The sequence below is a fragment of the Ursus maritimus genome, unplaced genomic scaffold, assembly GCF_017311325.1.
Source record: "Ursus maritimus isolate PB19 unplaced genomic scaffold, ASM1731132v1 scaffold_28, whole genome shotgun sequence".
NCBI classification, from domain to species: Eukaryota; Metazoa; Chordata; class Mammalia; order Carnivora; family Ursidae; genus Ursus; species Ursus maritimus.
Window position 1 is genome coordinate 33,855,001 of NW_024425341.1, and position 15,484 is coordinate 33,870,484.

Here is a 15,484-nt window from a genome sequence, read left to right on the forward strand (position 1 = left end):
TCGGCCAGAGCATTCTCATTCACTACCTCTCAACTCTCCCGAGTAACACAAGAGCCGCCATAGACAAGAATGCCTCAATATTGGGCTGTGCTGTGTTCTAAGAAAACTTTACAAAAACAGATGCAAGCCATAGTTTGCCACCCCTGACCCAGGAAGCATTACTATTATGGAAATAGTCGATTCTCCTTAAAATGTGCCGCAGATTCGATGTCGTTCCCAGCAGAATGCGGGCATGGATCTTCATGGAAATTGATGCAATTAATGGAAGAAAAAGAATAGCCGAGACATTTCTGGAGAAGAAAAACAAAGAGTGGGACTTGCCGTGCAAGAAATCAGGAGTTGTTAAGGCGGTAAAGTCGATAGATAGTAAGGACTCGGTGGGGGAGTCAAGAAACCAACCAAGGGCATGAAATAAGGGCCAGAGACAGACGCACGTGCGTGTAGAGCGTTGCTGCGTGACGAGGTCGCGGGTCGGCCAGCGACGGAAGGAGGGACTGTTGAGTCAGTGAAGCTGTGGAAAAAAGATCGTCCATATGGGAAAAGATGACATTGGCTTCCTGCCTTACCTACAAAAATCAATTCCGATACATTAAGGACTTAAATGTCAAAAATAAAAGTCAAAAACTCATAGTGAGATGTGGGATGCATCTTTCCACGTTTCGATTTTTCCATCTCTGACACCTATTCTGTGTCCTCCCTACTTGGAGATAAGGTCGATTGGGGCAGACCTGATGAGCGTCTCGAATGCTGTGATGGGGAGCCGCCGAAAGTTTCTAAAGAGGGGGCTTCTTTGGGAAACCTGTGGTAGAGATGTGTGGGCGACATCGGCCTGTCCGTTTTCCACAAACTACAGCGAGAGAGCTTGGGCAGGATCCAAGCTGTCTGATCCTGATTGAAAAACACAGGGTTGCAGCATCCTTTCAGAGATCGAAGTGTAACAAATGCACTGTTTCCTCAGTGGGCCTGATTTAGTCTTTCACTGTAGTCTTTCACCCTAAGACTTTTGCTGGTGTTAATAACTCAAGGTCTGCAAGTTTTTAGGGTGACTCTTGTTTTTGTTCTTTACTAAAGCAATCCTCAGTACAAGTAGATGAAAACGGAGGAGTATAGCACCCAGAAACCCGGGAGCTCTGCACGGCCGACTTAGATGGCGTGGCTGAGTCTCTAAGAACTTGCGCTCAAGTACAAGCTGATGTTTGAGGTTCACGTGTTCATTTTAGTGATTTGTCCTTTAATGGGCTGGTCAAGAATGTGTGTCTGTTCCCAGCTGCAGAAAATTCTGGGAGGACTGTTCTGGGGAACTTGAACGGAAGTGTTCCCTATAAAGGAAAAGCATCTCTTTAACGCAAGTCTTTGCTCTCCTGCGCACCTTTGGCCTAGCGGGCAGACTCCCATGTAAACGCCCGAGGGGAGCGACGAGGCCACCTTCTGGCTGCTTCTGTGTTACCGTGCCTTCTGGTGGGTGTTCCATTCTGCCTTGGCAAAAGTCTCCTCTGCCTTGCGGAAGCCTGCTGAGCTTGCTTGCCGGCCATGATTTTAGCCTGTTTCGAGGTGCTCTCGCCCCTTACCCACCACTAGAATGCCCAGTTGTCCCTTGACTTGCTGGTGGACGGTCATATACCGCACAGAGAGAGTGATGAGAAACGGTTGATGGCCCCAGGATAGCTTGGCCACCTGAGGCGTAGGCCCTGCCCTCGAGGTTAGGCATGGCCGCGCTGTGGTCATCTTCTTCCAGGCTGTGCCTTGGTGGTCCTGGGACCAAGTATCCCTGAAATCTCAGGGTGCAGGGATACTGTCAGGTCAGACCTCGGGGCTTAGGGAAGACACTGCTTTGTGCCTGAGCCTCAGCAATTCTGACAGATGATTCCGGTCCCAGCATCCCACGTAATGGTCACGGTCACGATCTAGGGAAGTCACGGCAGTGATACAGAGAGTGTGGCCTGTTCACACTTTCCAGACTGCCGCGATCCCCGACTGCTCTGTTTTCATACCTATCATACGAGCCAATCCTACTGTTCTTCCTGGCGGAAGTAATCATAGGAACGCCAGGCAGGTTTTCCAGGCATAATACGAAGTTGACCTGAATTCCCTTGTAAGTGCCCTCATTGAGAACTGTTACAGCTGTGTCGTTCCGGCAGCCGTCTGTGTGATGTGGGTGGTGTTTTCCCCTCTCGTCTCCTAATTATCAGCATTTCGATTGTCCCCATTGCGAGTCACCATCTGAAAAGTGGGTGCTGGCTCTAATACTGACGGGCGCCCTCATTTCCCGGGCCTACCAGAACCAGAATCTTCTTGAAAGTGCTGCTGCAGGTATGTGAGGATTTTCGTGCTTAAAACCTCAGCACAAGCCAACACGCTTCTGTACAAAGCCACGTGCTGTTGGCCTCGCCAGCCGAGGTCGCTTGCACGCCGCATCGGATGTATTTTGCTCACGGCGCAGGCCTTCTGCCACCACTGTAGCGACGCTCATTCAGCTAAGGCTGGAGCGGGGCGCTTGGCCTTGCAGCTGCCTGGAAATACTCAGTAATCCTGGGCGTTTGCTGTTGGCAACACGAATGCAAAGATTCAAGATCTCCGGAGCACTGCCCAACACGAGCAGGTCTCATTACAGCTTTGGAAAGTGTCTTAAGAAAAGTGACACTTGTGGGGACGCCCGGGTGGCTCAGTCGAGCGTCTGCTTTCGGCTCAGGTCCTGATCCCGGGGTCCTGGGATTGAGCCTCGCTTTGGGCTCCCTGCTTGGCGGGAAGCCGCCTTCTTCCCCTCCCTCTGCCCCTGCTTGTGTTCCCTCTCTCTCTCTCTCTCTCTCTGTCAAATGAATAAATGGAATCTTTAAAAAAAAAAAGAAGAAGAAGAAGAAGAGTGACACTTCAGAATTCTTTTCTGTAAAATAGTGGTTTGTTTTTATATTAATTTGCAGTTGTTTAGTCATTAAATTGTACCTCCTTATGTGTGATTCTGGCCCCATCATAAACTATGGCTGATTATAATCATCTTTACATAAGTTGCATTGATGATTAGGCTTAGAAATGTAATTATGTCTTAATAGAGGTTTTCTGATCTGTCTATCCGATGAACTGGCACTTGGTTGGTTTCATAATCAGTTTGCACAGCAAGATACTGAGGGAAAGAAGAGCTGAAGGAGGGTTCGCTTGTGATTGTGCAGAGCGTGGGATAAACAGTCCTGTGGCACTGCGCCACTAAGGGGGTGCAGCCCCAGGAGCAGAGCATAAGCAAGGCAGGGGAGGAAGGAGACGGCCCCTGGGTGCTGCTTGCTCACCGTGGGGCCTGCCCCCGGGAGCCGTGCACACCGCATCTCACAGGCGTCGTCTGGGAGAAGGAGGGAAAAATTGCTCTACCAGGGGCACGTGTGGGTGCCAGGCAATCCCACGGCACATGTGGCCTCAACAGGAGAACTTACGGCAGGGGCTGGAGGCTCAGAGAGGGGACATGAGGGGAGGCCCTGGGTGTGCCTTCGTGAAGCCCCCCAGACCCACAGAGAGCTGATGACCACAAGGGCAGCAGGAAAGGAGAGGGTTTGGGCTGACATGTCAGGGGTGTCTGATTCAGCGTGAGAATATGGTTTTCCAGTTCTCATCAAGAAAATTCCAGCATGACTACACATGCAGATGTATCTAAATAACTAAGGACAATTAAGAACTGAGGTGGTTGTCTTCATAATTTTATTCAGGCTTCCATACCATTGCTATCATTTCCCTGGATTGTTACCATGAACGTCATATGGGGACGCTGTTAATAGCTCAGTACAAACTCCTTTGTTAGAGTTGATGTGCATATAAACAAAATGCTATATTTGTGTGCACAGTGCAGGGCTCAGTGCTCTACCCAGCCTGCTGATATCTGGTGAAGTCTTTGGTAGACGTTGGCGGTCCTAGTTGAGGGTCTGAGTGTGGAGGAAGAGAGTGACTGGCAGTGAAGGCCCGGGAGCGCGCGGGGTGGGCGCCGCGTCCTCTTGGCCAGCTCTGCTTTCTCACTGCCATTCCCCTTCCTTCCTGTCACAGCTCCTTCCTTCCTCGTCTAACAAACAAAACTAAAGACCAATCAGCCTTATAAAATGCCATAAAAATGTGCCTACTTGTGGCTTTTTTTTTCCATGCTCAAATAGGATTTTACATATTTTATCTACAAAATAAGGGGTTGGATTAGATGACCCCCGAGATCCCTTGCCGTTGCAAAATCTGTGATGTTTGAGATCAGATCTAATACGCTTTCAGTATAAGTGAAGACGCAGAGAAGTGTGTGGACCTTGAAGGCTGCGTGGCCCGGCAGCCAAACCGTTAGGGCACATGCCGTGCTTCGAGAATTCTGAAGTCCGAGGTGAGATGTGAGTCCTTGAGGCTTTTTCATCTAAAGGCGGCCGCGGTTGGGTCTTCCACAGGTCACTAGAGCAGCGCTCGTACTGAACCGTAGGAGCTGTGCTCAGCCCGCCGTCCCTGCGTCCTGTCGTCCTTCTGCCTGAGGACGGTTATTGTCTCAAGCCACAGGCAGGATGGAGCTCTCAAAACCAGTGGCATTCATACGTCGTAAAACCATCTGATTCCCGAGTACAGCTGGTTTTTCCTCTTTATGTTTATCAATTCTACATAGAGACTACTTGAGTTGTATACTTGGCTTTCTCACCACTAAAGTCTGGAATAGCCTCGTCTGCGAAAATACAGTAATTTGAGTGGTGTACCTTTCATTATGGCCACAAACGTTCGTAACCACTCTGGACTTCTCTCTCCTGCTTGCTCCTCATTTCCACATCCACTTCTTTGTACACACGCGGACACACACGCTGCCCTTTGATTCCCACCATCTCCCTGACGTAGTGGTGATTTGTGGGATTTTCAGCAGCACCGTCGTTAAATGCCTAACGGTGAGCAAAGAGGCAATCCCACGCCAATTGCCATAAAAAATACAGCTCCCAGAAAAGCAGATAATTGAAGGCAGCAGCAGATCCTGGATTTGCCTCCCCTGTCAGGAAAGCTGCCAGGTCTCAGGGTCGCACTCCCTAACCTTCCTCCTTTGTGGTTGAAGGTCTGTTTTGTAGCTCAGAATAAAAACCGAATCAGAGTTAGTGGCTCTGTGTATTGTACGACGCCTCAGGAAGCAGAGTGAGAAACGTAGGACCGTAAATTCAGGCTGGATCGTGTTCCTTATTCCGTTAGGCTTCTCAACATGGCCTTAAGTAAACCACTGGACCTTTCTGCAGGTCAGTCTCCCATCACATAAACTAAAGGTTAATCGTACTTCTGGAATCTGGGGCATAAAAAGTGGCTTCCGATCCTGTGAACCAGGCAGCTTATCGTGCCTTGTTGGGTGAGAAGGGGAGAGAGGTGCTGAGGAAGCATTGGTATTTTTCCAAAGGAACCTCATGGTGCTTACAAAGCAGAAATTTCTTTTTCTTCCTCAGAGCGTTTCCCTGTCAAAACGCCAAAGTTCTGTGATGCTAGCCTTTTTTAAAGCTTAAAATAATACGGATGTTAACATTTTTAAAGCTAGAATCTGCGAAGAAAATTATGTGTCAAAGATACTAAGACACCTCTTTCAACAAAATAAGCCTTAAGGATTACAATGAAGTATTCAGCATGGAGATCGAACTGCCTGAAAGTTGGCTTGCTCTTGATTATTAACAGCTGACGAGAATTTCATGCTGTATTTTGTCACCCAGATTTTGAGAGAAAGATGCAGATGTGTGGGTACAGATACAAACACATAGACAAGTGTAGTTTGCAGTGAAGTACGCTCTTATTCACTGGGGAAAGGAATATGTTCCATGGCCAGTCTTATTTTGCACAGAACAAACCAGATTTCAACGTGATTTTGCAGTGCCCGCAAACAGGCCGGAAAGGAAACAGCCGTCAGCCTTATTTAGAGGGACCGTCTTACCGGGGCTCCTCCACAGAGGGTGGAACAGACCCCCGCAGTTCCAGTCCCGTGGAAGGTGACCGAAGACAGGACAGGACCCGGGGAGCCTGTTGTAATTCTCATCTGATAAAATACATCTTGGAGAAACTGGCCCAGATTTTCTTGCCTAAGTATATCCAGCTCGTACCTTCTTTCTCTGGCCTTTGCCGATCTGTCCGTTAAGATTGGTTTATTCGTGTTCCGTGTTGCCAAGGACTAGGATAGCAGCAGTACTTAACCAGTTCACCCATTTGATAGACCATGTCACGGGAGAAATCATTTGTTTCTGTTTACCAAGGCAGTGGTTCCCTCTCTGGGACCTAATGAAAAAGTATCCGTTTGCTAAGGATAAGACTTCACAAAGTTACTAAAAGATCCCATTTGTCCCCTTTGAATTCGAATGACGTCAAATCCGAAGCTCCGAGTGACAGCTAAACTATCTCACCAATTGCAAAATAAGAGAATTACTTAGCAAATAAGGGCCAATTTTCTAAACAGAATCTTTCAAAACAGGGAGAGGAAAGTAGGGCAGTAAAAAATATCTGGAAAAGGATTCCATTGTGAAAAAAATCAGGAGTTAACGCAGGGGGTTCTGAGTAGCGAAGTGCTAGGAATGCCCTTGTGCAGGATACTTAGCTTCCCATAAAGTGGTGTGAGTATGATTGATCTTCATAAGTACTGGCTGGATAAGGAAATTTTTAAAAATCTCATCTTTCCGAAAGTGCCACAGCATTTTTATTTTCAGATTTTCAATGAAATAGTACCCTGGCGCTTTGAGAATATTTTAAAATTTAAAAAGATTTTCTTTAGTTAAAAAATTAACATATGCTTATTGTTCAAATCCAAATAATACAGAACTGTGTAAAGCAAAAAGCAGCGATGCCTCCTTGAAGTCCCGTTCCCCTTGGCATTTGTCCTTCTAGCTCTTTCTTATGCTGTCTGTGTGTGTGAGTGTTATTTGGAAGGGTTACACAAAAATAGGATCATGAAGACAAATTGTCGTGAAACGTGGTTTCCCTCCCCCCACTTAATTCTGTGTTCTTATATGAAGAACAGCTTTTCATTTTAGTAAATGTGGCTGTAATTCATTATTTTTAAGTCATTCACCTGTCTACACCTGTGTATCATAATTATTTATTTATTCTAATGGCAATGTCCCAAATTTTTCATTATTGGACAGTGTGAAAATGAGAATTCCAGTACATTTTGGGACACCATTCCGGATTCAGTAGTGTTTCCAAAGCATAAATGCCTAGTAGTAGAGTTGCTGGTCCTGTCAGTTTGGCTGTGAACCACAGGCAAAGATCTTGTCCCTGTCATGTCTAATAAGGCTGAAACCTTGTTCTTTCCCTTCCTGGCCTTGACAGTCTGAAGCAGTGGGTGCATGTGGGAAGACAAGATCCTTATAATCCCTTTTTGCCGGCACCATCTTCTCTCCTTCCAGTTTTATAACTGCTTAAGTGAATAACAGAAAGACGTGGCTTTTTCAAGTCCAGAAGGGTCTCAACGATGGGATTGTCCAGTCAATTAAGATTGTAGGCGGCAGGTGAGCACTCATAGCAAAGCTGGTTTTTCTTCCCTCTCTTTGTGCCAGTGCTGACTTCTGGCCTGAGTTGATCACTGCCTTGTAAGACTTTGCTCTAAGCTACCAACAAACACCGACATTCTGAATTTTCCCAACCATTTCCTTCACAGCTCCAGCTGCCACCACCGTGACGAGTGTCCCCCACTAAGCAGGGCTACATTTCATAGTGTGTTATTGGAGCACAACACTTGCGAGGCCATGGGGAGAGAGGCTGAGCAGTGCTCAGGGCGGGGACCCCCCAGATGAGCTGAGTCTCCCTGGCCCCTAACTCCCCTCCCTTGGGGGGGCCAGATGTGACTCCAGATGCTTCCTCCTGGGCAGTGCTAGCACAGTCCTCTCACCTCTGGAGGCTCAAGCATTGGGACATACACCCTGCTGTCCCTTGGACTCTCAGTCCCTTAAATGTTGAGTCTGGTAGATGAGAATGGTGTCACTTTGATAAGACATTTTTACTTGCCATTTGTGTTTATTCTGTGAATGCCTGCTCATACCCAGTGCCCTTTTTCTGTTATGTCCAGTTTTTCTCCTTGAAAGGCCTCTTTCTATACCTATATGTTATTTGAGTTACAGTGGTTTTGTTCACTCAATCATTTGTCTTTTGAACACCTTTCAAGTTAAAGAAGTTCAGGTGTTTGCTCAAATCCGAATCTAAATCCATCAGTTTTTATTTTCTGGCCTTCTGGAGAGCTTTGTTGGTAGTCAGTCACCATCAGAGAGAACCCAAGGCTGTTCTAAATCTTTTGCGAGTTACTGAAGCATGTAAATCATAAAAAGATCGTCATCTACACACCTGTTTTTCCCACAGACTGACACTCGTTCCTTCAGCCTGTGTCCACTGCACCCCCACTGTGTGCAGGTGTGTGGAGGCACTGGGGCGTCTGGCCCCGAGGAGGGCAGGCAAGGCCCCACCCTCAAGCCACTTCCAAAAGGGGGGCAGGGTAAGGGTGCCTTGAAAAGACTCTCCGGTTCCTGTGCTGCCCACGGGTGTCTCGTTGTGCAAATGGCTGATACTTAGGAAATGTGCCAAACAGAGCCCGAGACACAGATTTGAATAAACCAAGTCACGGTGCATCTTGTCAAGGATGAAAGGGACAGTGGTTTCCGCTGGAGTTAGAGCAGTGGTGTGTTTGCATCCAGCACAAGGGAGCTTCCTAGAGCGTGCGTGGCTAGCTCGGTTTCCCCAACACCCTGGAGAGGATTAGGAGGGAGAGTGGAGAGAGAAGCTACCCTGTATCACCACCAAAACTTCTGTTTAGAATTCCTTTTCTTAAACCTTCCCAAACAAATGCCAGAAGCAAGTTCACATATCTATAAGATCTCACTCTTTCCCAAAACTCGAAGTAACTTAAATTAGATTTCTGTTTCTGTCAGGTGAGGATAACTACTGTTTTTAAGTGCGCATTGACAAGACTGCTTCTAGATGACATTTCCCTTCATTAAGTGTGTATGTAGTGTGAAGTCTCCAGCCACTTGACTTAAAATAATTCATTTCATAACACAACATCACAAGCACCTTCTGCAAATAGAGGCATTTTTCAAAAACAAACCACTGGCTTGAAAATCTTTATTGTGCACTTGAACCTCTAGAAATTATGTTAAACACACGTAGTCCCCACCCTTCTGAAGCTTATGGACCTGTGTAAACAGCTCAGACCCCAGGGCAAACCGTGAGCCAAAACCCTAAATTAACAACCAGGCAGCCTCTTAGCTTTACCTGCTAGTGGGAGTCAGTGCCGTTGTGGAGGTCGGCTTCCTTGTAATGGATAAGTCACGTAATATGAAGGGACAAGGAGTAACAAGTAGCACATTTATACCTAAGCCTCATTTCCTATTTCACAGTTTACTTATGTAACTAAGGAATTGTCCTTTCAGGTGATGTGTTTTTAAGCTCTAAGTCAAATTAAACAAAATTGTGATTATTTTCTCCCTGATCATGGGGTAATAAAAATGCAGAATTCTATATGGATATGGATGTAGATACAGACGCGTGCAGATGTACTCTTATTATGGATAATTTTCAAAATACACAGGACATGCCTGCTTTTATCCTCTCTAAATCTAATGTAACCAGATGTACATTTATCTAGATGTTTAAATGCTGACTCCCACTTGAATGAACATTGCAATGTGGAAATAATTTAAATATGTGATTCCAGAAGGTTAATTAAATAGTTATGCTATAGCTATTAAAGGATGTTATTAAACTATTAAAAAGTTAGGGACTTCCATTTCCTGGTCTGGCCTATAAGGAAATCACTACTCTGCCCTGACAATAAGGACAGAAGATGAACAAACTGAAAAATCAACAACTCTTCTTAGATCTGTCAGGAAAATAGATCGTGGGTCAAAACATTGCCCCCAAAATTGGAGAGACAGGCAGCACAGAAAATGACAACTCACCAGAGCGGAAACTAGGAGAACCTAAACTATAATTGATAAATCCTGGAGGCTCCATGTAGACAAGCCTAAGAGTTAAAAACTCCAGGGGACCGGCCTTGGGACGCCCCCACGCTTATGTGAATTCCCATCTAGGAGCTCTCCTAGGTCCTCAGAAAAGAAAATCTCCTGTGCTTCCAGGAGGGAGAAGAAAAAAGTGGCCATTCTGAAATAGCCAGAGCATTCTGTTAATAAGAGCTGTCCTCAGGAACAACTGTTTTACTAGAGTCTAATCTACAAAGGTTTTGTGAGAACCTAACCAACTTGGGGGAAGATAAATACCCACTCCAGCCACCCTGTCTCACCTAAGGGGTGGGTGGGGGAGCTGAGAAGCACTTGTGAAGTTCTCAGTTGGGGGCACAGGCTCCCCAAAAGACTGAGACCTAATCATAAGACTATAGAAGACTTCCTGTCCCCCATGCCCCCGCTTCATTACTGAAGACCTGCGTACAGAGTTCCATTCACCTGGTACATAATGTCTGTCTGGCCTTCCATGTAAAATCACCAGGCATACTGAAAGACAAAAAACGACCCAGTTTGAAAAGACAGAAAAAGTGTCGGAATCAGATGTAGACATAGCAGGAATGTTGGAATTAGGAGACCAGGAATTTAAAACAACTATGATTAAGGCACTAAGGGCTCTAATGGGAGAAGTAGACAAGATACAAGAATAGATGGTCATTATAAGCTGAAAGAAAAAGGAAATTCTAAGAATCAAAAAGAAATACTAGACGTCAAAAACACTAAAATAAGTGAAGAACACCTTTGGTGGGCTTGTCAGCAGAATAGATATGACTGAAGAAAAAATCTCTGAACTTGAGGAAATGTCCATAGAAACTTTCAAAACTGAAAAAGAGAAAAAAAACGGGGGACAGAATATCTAAGAACTGTGGGACAACTACAAAAGGTGTAACTTAGGCATAATGGGAACACCTGCACAAGAAAGAGAAAAACAGAAGAAATATTTAAAGCAATAATGATTGAGAAGTTCTCCAAATTAGTGTCAGACATGAAACTATAGGTCCAGGAAGCTCAGAGAACACCATGCAGGATAAATGCAAAGCAAACAAACCAAAACACCCTATACCCAGGCGTATCACATTCAAACTGCAGAAAATCACAGATACAGGAAAAATCCTGAAGGAAGCCAAAGTAACTTCTACAGGAGCAAAGAAAAGAATTACATCTGACTTCTCCAAAGCCATGTAAGCTAGGAGAGTAGAGTGAAATATTTATTTTGAGAGAAAAAATAAACCACCAACTGAGAATTCTATACCCTACAAAATTATCCTTCAGAACTGAAAGAAGTACTTTCTCAGACAAATGAAAATTGAGAAAATTTGTTGTCAGTAGACCTGCCTAGCAAGAAATGTTAACAGAAGCTCTTCAGAGAGTAGGAAAATACTATAGGCCAGGAACTAGGATCTATATAAGGAAAAGAAGAGCGTTGAAGAAGGAATTAGTGACAGTAAAGTTAAAACTTTTATTTTTCTTATTCTTAATCTAACATAACAGTTTGGAATAATAATAGCAACAATGTATTTGACATGTATATGCTTGTGTGTAAGTGAAATGAATGGCAGCAATGATACAAGGGACAACAGAGATATTAGTAATATTATTATATGGTTTGTGCACTACCCAGACAGTACTGTGGTGTTTTGCATATTGCAAAATATTGGAGAACCACTTTAAAAATGTTTTAAAAAGAAGTATAATTGATACGCTAAGAAAGGAGAGAAAAGGGTAATATAGGGTGCTCAGTTAAAACCACAGAAGGCAGCAAAAGGGTAGAAGGCAAAGACAGAAACAAAGTACAGGGGCAATGACAAGAAGACAATAATAAATATGGTAGATATCAATCCAGCCATATCAATAATCACTTCATTTTTTTTAAAAGATTTTTATTATTTATTCAACAGAGATAGAGACAGCCAGCGAGAGAGGGAACACAAGCAGGGGGAGTGGGAGAGGAAGAAGCAGGCTCATAGCAGAGGAGCCTGACGTGGGGCTCGATCCCATAACACCGGGATCACGCCCTGAGCCGAAGGCAGATGCTTAACCGCTGTGCCACCCAGGCGCCCCCACTTTATTTTTTTTAAAGACTTTAAGTAATCTCTGCACCCAACATGGGGCTCAAACTCACAACCCCAAGATCAAGAGTCCCATGCTCTACTGACGGAGCCAGCCAGGTGCCCCTCAATAATCACTTTAAACATTAATGACCTGACTTTGCCAATTCAAAGAGATTGTCAGAGTTGAATAAATGGCAAGACCCGACTATATGTTGTCTACAAAAAACCCATTTTACATATAAAACAAATATAGACTAAAAGTAAAGGGATAGAGAAAAATATACCATGCTAACACTAATCAAAACAAAGTGGGAGTAGCTATATTAATCTGATACAGGGGTGACAGCTGACATGAAAAGTTCTCAGATATAAAGAAGGACACTACATAGTGATAAAGGAATCCGTTTTCCAAGAAGAGATAACAGTCCTTAATGTGTATGCACCTAACAACACAACATCAAAATTGTGAGGCAAAAACTGATACATACATCTGCAAGGAGAAATAGATAGATCCACTCTTCCAGTTGGAGACCTGAACACCCCTTTGTCAGAAATGGACAGATCCCAAAGGCAGAACATCAGCAAGGACACAGTTGAATTCAACCACACTGTTAATTAACTAGATATAATTGACATCCATAGACTACTTCATCCAACAACAGCAGAATTCACATTCTCCTCAAGCTCACATGGAACATTCACCAAGAGAGACCATGTTTTGTGCCATAAAATACAACTTAAAAATATAAAAGAATGCAAATCATGTAGTGCCTGCTTTCAGACAACAATGGAATAAAACTAGAAATCAATAACAGAGAGATAGCTGGAAAATCCCAAAGTTCTTAGAGACCTTACAACACACTTTTAAATAACACATGGGTCAGAAAAAGGAATCTCAGGAGAAAACATACTTTGAACTAAATGAAAATGAAAAGCCAATTTATCAAACTTTGTGGGATGCAGCAAAAACAATGTTTAGAGGGAAATTTTTAAGTGGTGAATGTATATACTGAAAAAGAAGATTTAGAGCCAATAATCTAAGCTTCTGCCTTAGGAAACTAGAAAAAGAAGAGTAAATTAAATCCAAAGCAATCAGAAGAAAAGAAATAAAAATTAGAGTAGAAATCAGTGACATTGAAAACAGGAAATCAGTAGCAAGGTTGCAGGATACACAGTTAATATAAAAAGTCAATTGCTTTTCTATATTTCATTCTATAGGAACAAGTGGAATTTGAAATTAAAAACACCATATAATTAGCACCCCCCAAAATGAAATTGTTACAGATCTAACAAAATATGTATAAGACCTAAATGAGGAAAAATACAAAACCTCTTGGATGAAATCAAAGAACTAAATTAATAGATAGTCCATGCTCATGGATAGGAAGACTTAATATTGTCAAGATGTTAGTTCTTCCTTGGGCGCCTAGGTGGCTCGGTTGGTTAAGCATCCAACTCTAGATCTCAGCTCAGGTCTTGATCTCAGGATCATGCGTTCAAGCTCTCCACTGGGCGTAGAACCTACTTTAAAAAAAAAATGTTAGTTGACCCGTAGATTTAATGCAATCCCAGTCAGAACCCCAGCAAATTATTTTGTGAATATAGACAAACTGGTTCTGAAGTTTACATGGAGAGACAAAAGACAGATGGTAGCCAACACAATATGGAAGGAGACAGAGTTGGAGGACTGACACTACCCAACATCAGGACTTACTATAAAGCAACAGTAATCAAGACAGTGTGGTATTGATGAAAGAACAGATAAATAGATGAATGGAGCATCATAGCCGAGAATCAGACCCATATAAATATAGATAGAGTCAACTGACTTTTGACAGAGGAGTGAAAGCAATATAATGGAACAAGAGAGTCTTTTCAGCAAATGGAACAACTGGTCATCCACATGCCAAAAAAAAAAAAAAAATCTAGGCACAGGCTTTATACACTTAGCAAAAATTAACTAAAAATGGATTGTAGGCCTAAATACAAATCTGTAAAGAACTGTTGATAAAGGACTGTTATCCAAATATGCAAAGAACTCTTAAAACTCAACAATAAGACAATGAACAACCCAACTGAAAAGTAGACAAAAGACCTGAACAGACACCTCACCAAAAAAGATACACAGATGGTAAATAAGCATATGAAAAGGTTTTACACATCGTACGTCGTTAGGGAACTGCAAATTAAAACAACAGGGAGCTACCACTACACACCTGTTAGAATGGCCAAACTCTCGAACACTGACGCTTCACTGACAACGCCAAATGCTGACAAACATGCTGTACAGTAGGAGCTTTTGTTCATTGCTGGTGGAAATGCAAAATAGTACAGCCACTTTGGAGACACTATGGCTTTTTTTTTCTTCAATTCTTTTTGTTCCCCCAGCTTTATTGAGATGTAATTGACATGTAGTGTAAGGTGCAGGTTAATGTTTTCTCACAAAAGTAAATAAACATGCCCTTGCCATATGATCCAGGAGTCCCACTTGTTGGTATTGACCCAAAGGAGTTGAAAAGTTACGGACATGGATGTTACGGCATCTTTCTTTATAATTGCCAAGACTTGGGAGCAGCCAAGATATCCTTTAGTGAGTAATGGTACTTGTACTGTGGTACTTGTAAACAATGGAGTATTATTCAGCGCTAAAAAGAAATGAGCAACCAAGCCATGGAAACACATGGAAGGATCTTAAATGCATATTACTAAGTAAAAGAAGCTAACCTGCTATGTAAATTCTACTTCAACAAACTTAAAATTAGGATAAGATAGAAAAAAGTTTGAAAAGATGAGTAAGAGGTTGAAATGTTAGGAGATATTTCTTGGTCACAGTGCTGTAAGTAGTTTTTCATTTCTTTTTTGAGGGTCTTAGGTTTTCCAGACGCAATAAAATGATCACATATTACCCATGTAGTAAGATCCTTGAAATGCTGTGAAATAAACTTGCCCCATCAGCCGCGGCGCGCGAGTGTCGCCCCCTGCTGGCGAGAGGGGACACCGTCACCACCCCCATCGCTGCCCACGCTGCGCTCCGGCTCAGTGCCCAGGCTCTCAAGCCTTACAGCACGTCTTCGGAACTTTTTAATTAGTGTTCTGTGGGGTTTTGTGGGTTTTTTTCCTTTGCCAGGCTGAACAGTCAGAAGAAGAGCAGAAGCAGGGTTTGAATGCGGAGAAACTGATGAGGCAAGCCTCCAAGGACGTGTGCCGGCTCCGGGAGCAGAGCCGGAAGGTGCCACGGCAGGTGCAGTCCTTCAGGTAAAGCGCCCGGCCCGCCACACTTAAGGCTTGTCCTCGCGCGTCTGAATTAATGCTGGAAGTTCGCACTCACAAACGAGAGCCCAAATCCTCTTGTGCCGCTGTGAACGTATATGCCTCCGTGTGCCCTTCCCGAGGTTACAGACTCCCCTGGCAGCGGCCCTGACCCGATTCAAGCCTGGCTCCCAAGAACTCGGGGTGCCCCCCCCCCCCCCCCCCCCCCCC

General features: G+C 44.0%; 1 protein-coding gene across 4 annotated transcripts in view; it reads left to right on the forward strand.

Annotated features, from left to right (window-relative positions):
- The window catches only part of WWC2 (WW and C2 domain containing 2), a 203,976-nt gene that overhangs the window by 182,799 nt on the left and 5,693 nt on the right, over positions 1-15,484 (forward strand). For 3 of the 4 annotated variants that reach the window (XM_040643367.1, XM_040643370.1, XM_040643371.1), the window contains exon 22: positions 15,132-15,259. In XM_040643367.1, the coding sequence (XP_040499301.1) occupies positions 15,132-15,259 (128 nt within the window). Of the gene's footprint in view, positions 1-202; positions 629-15,131; positions 15,260-15,484 lie in introns of those variants that run through there. The other variant, XM_040643368.1, reaches the window with a different exon arrangement.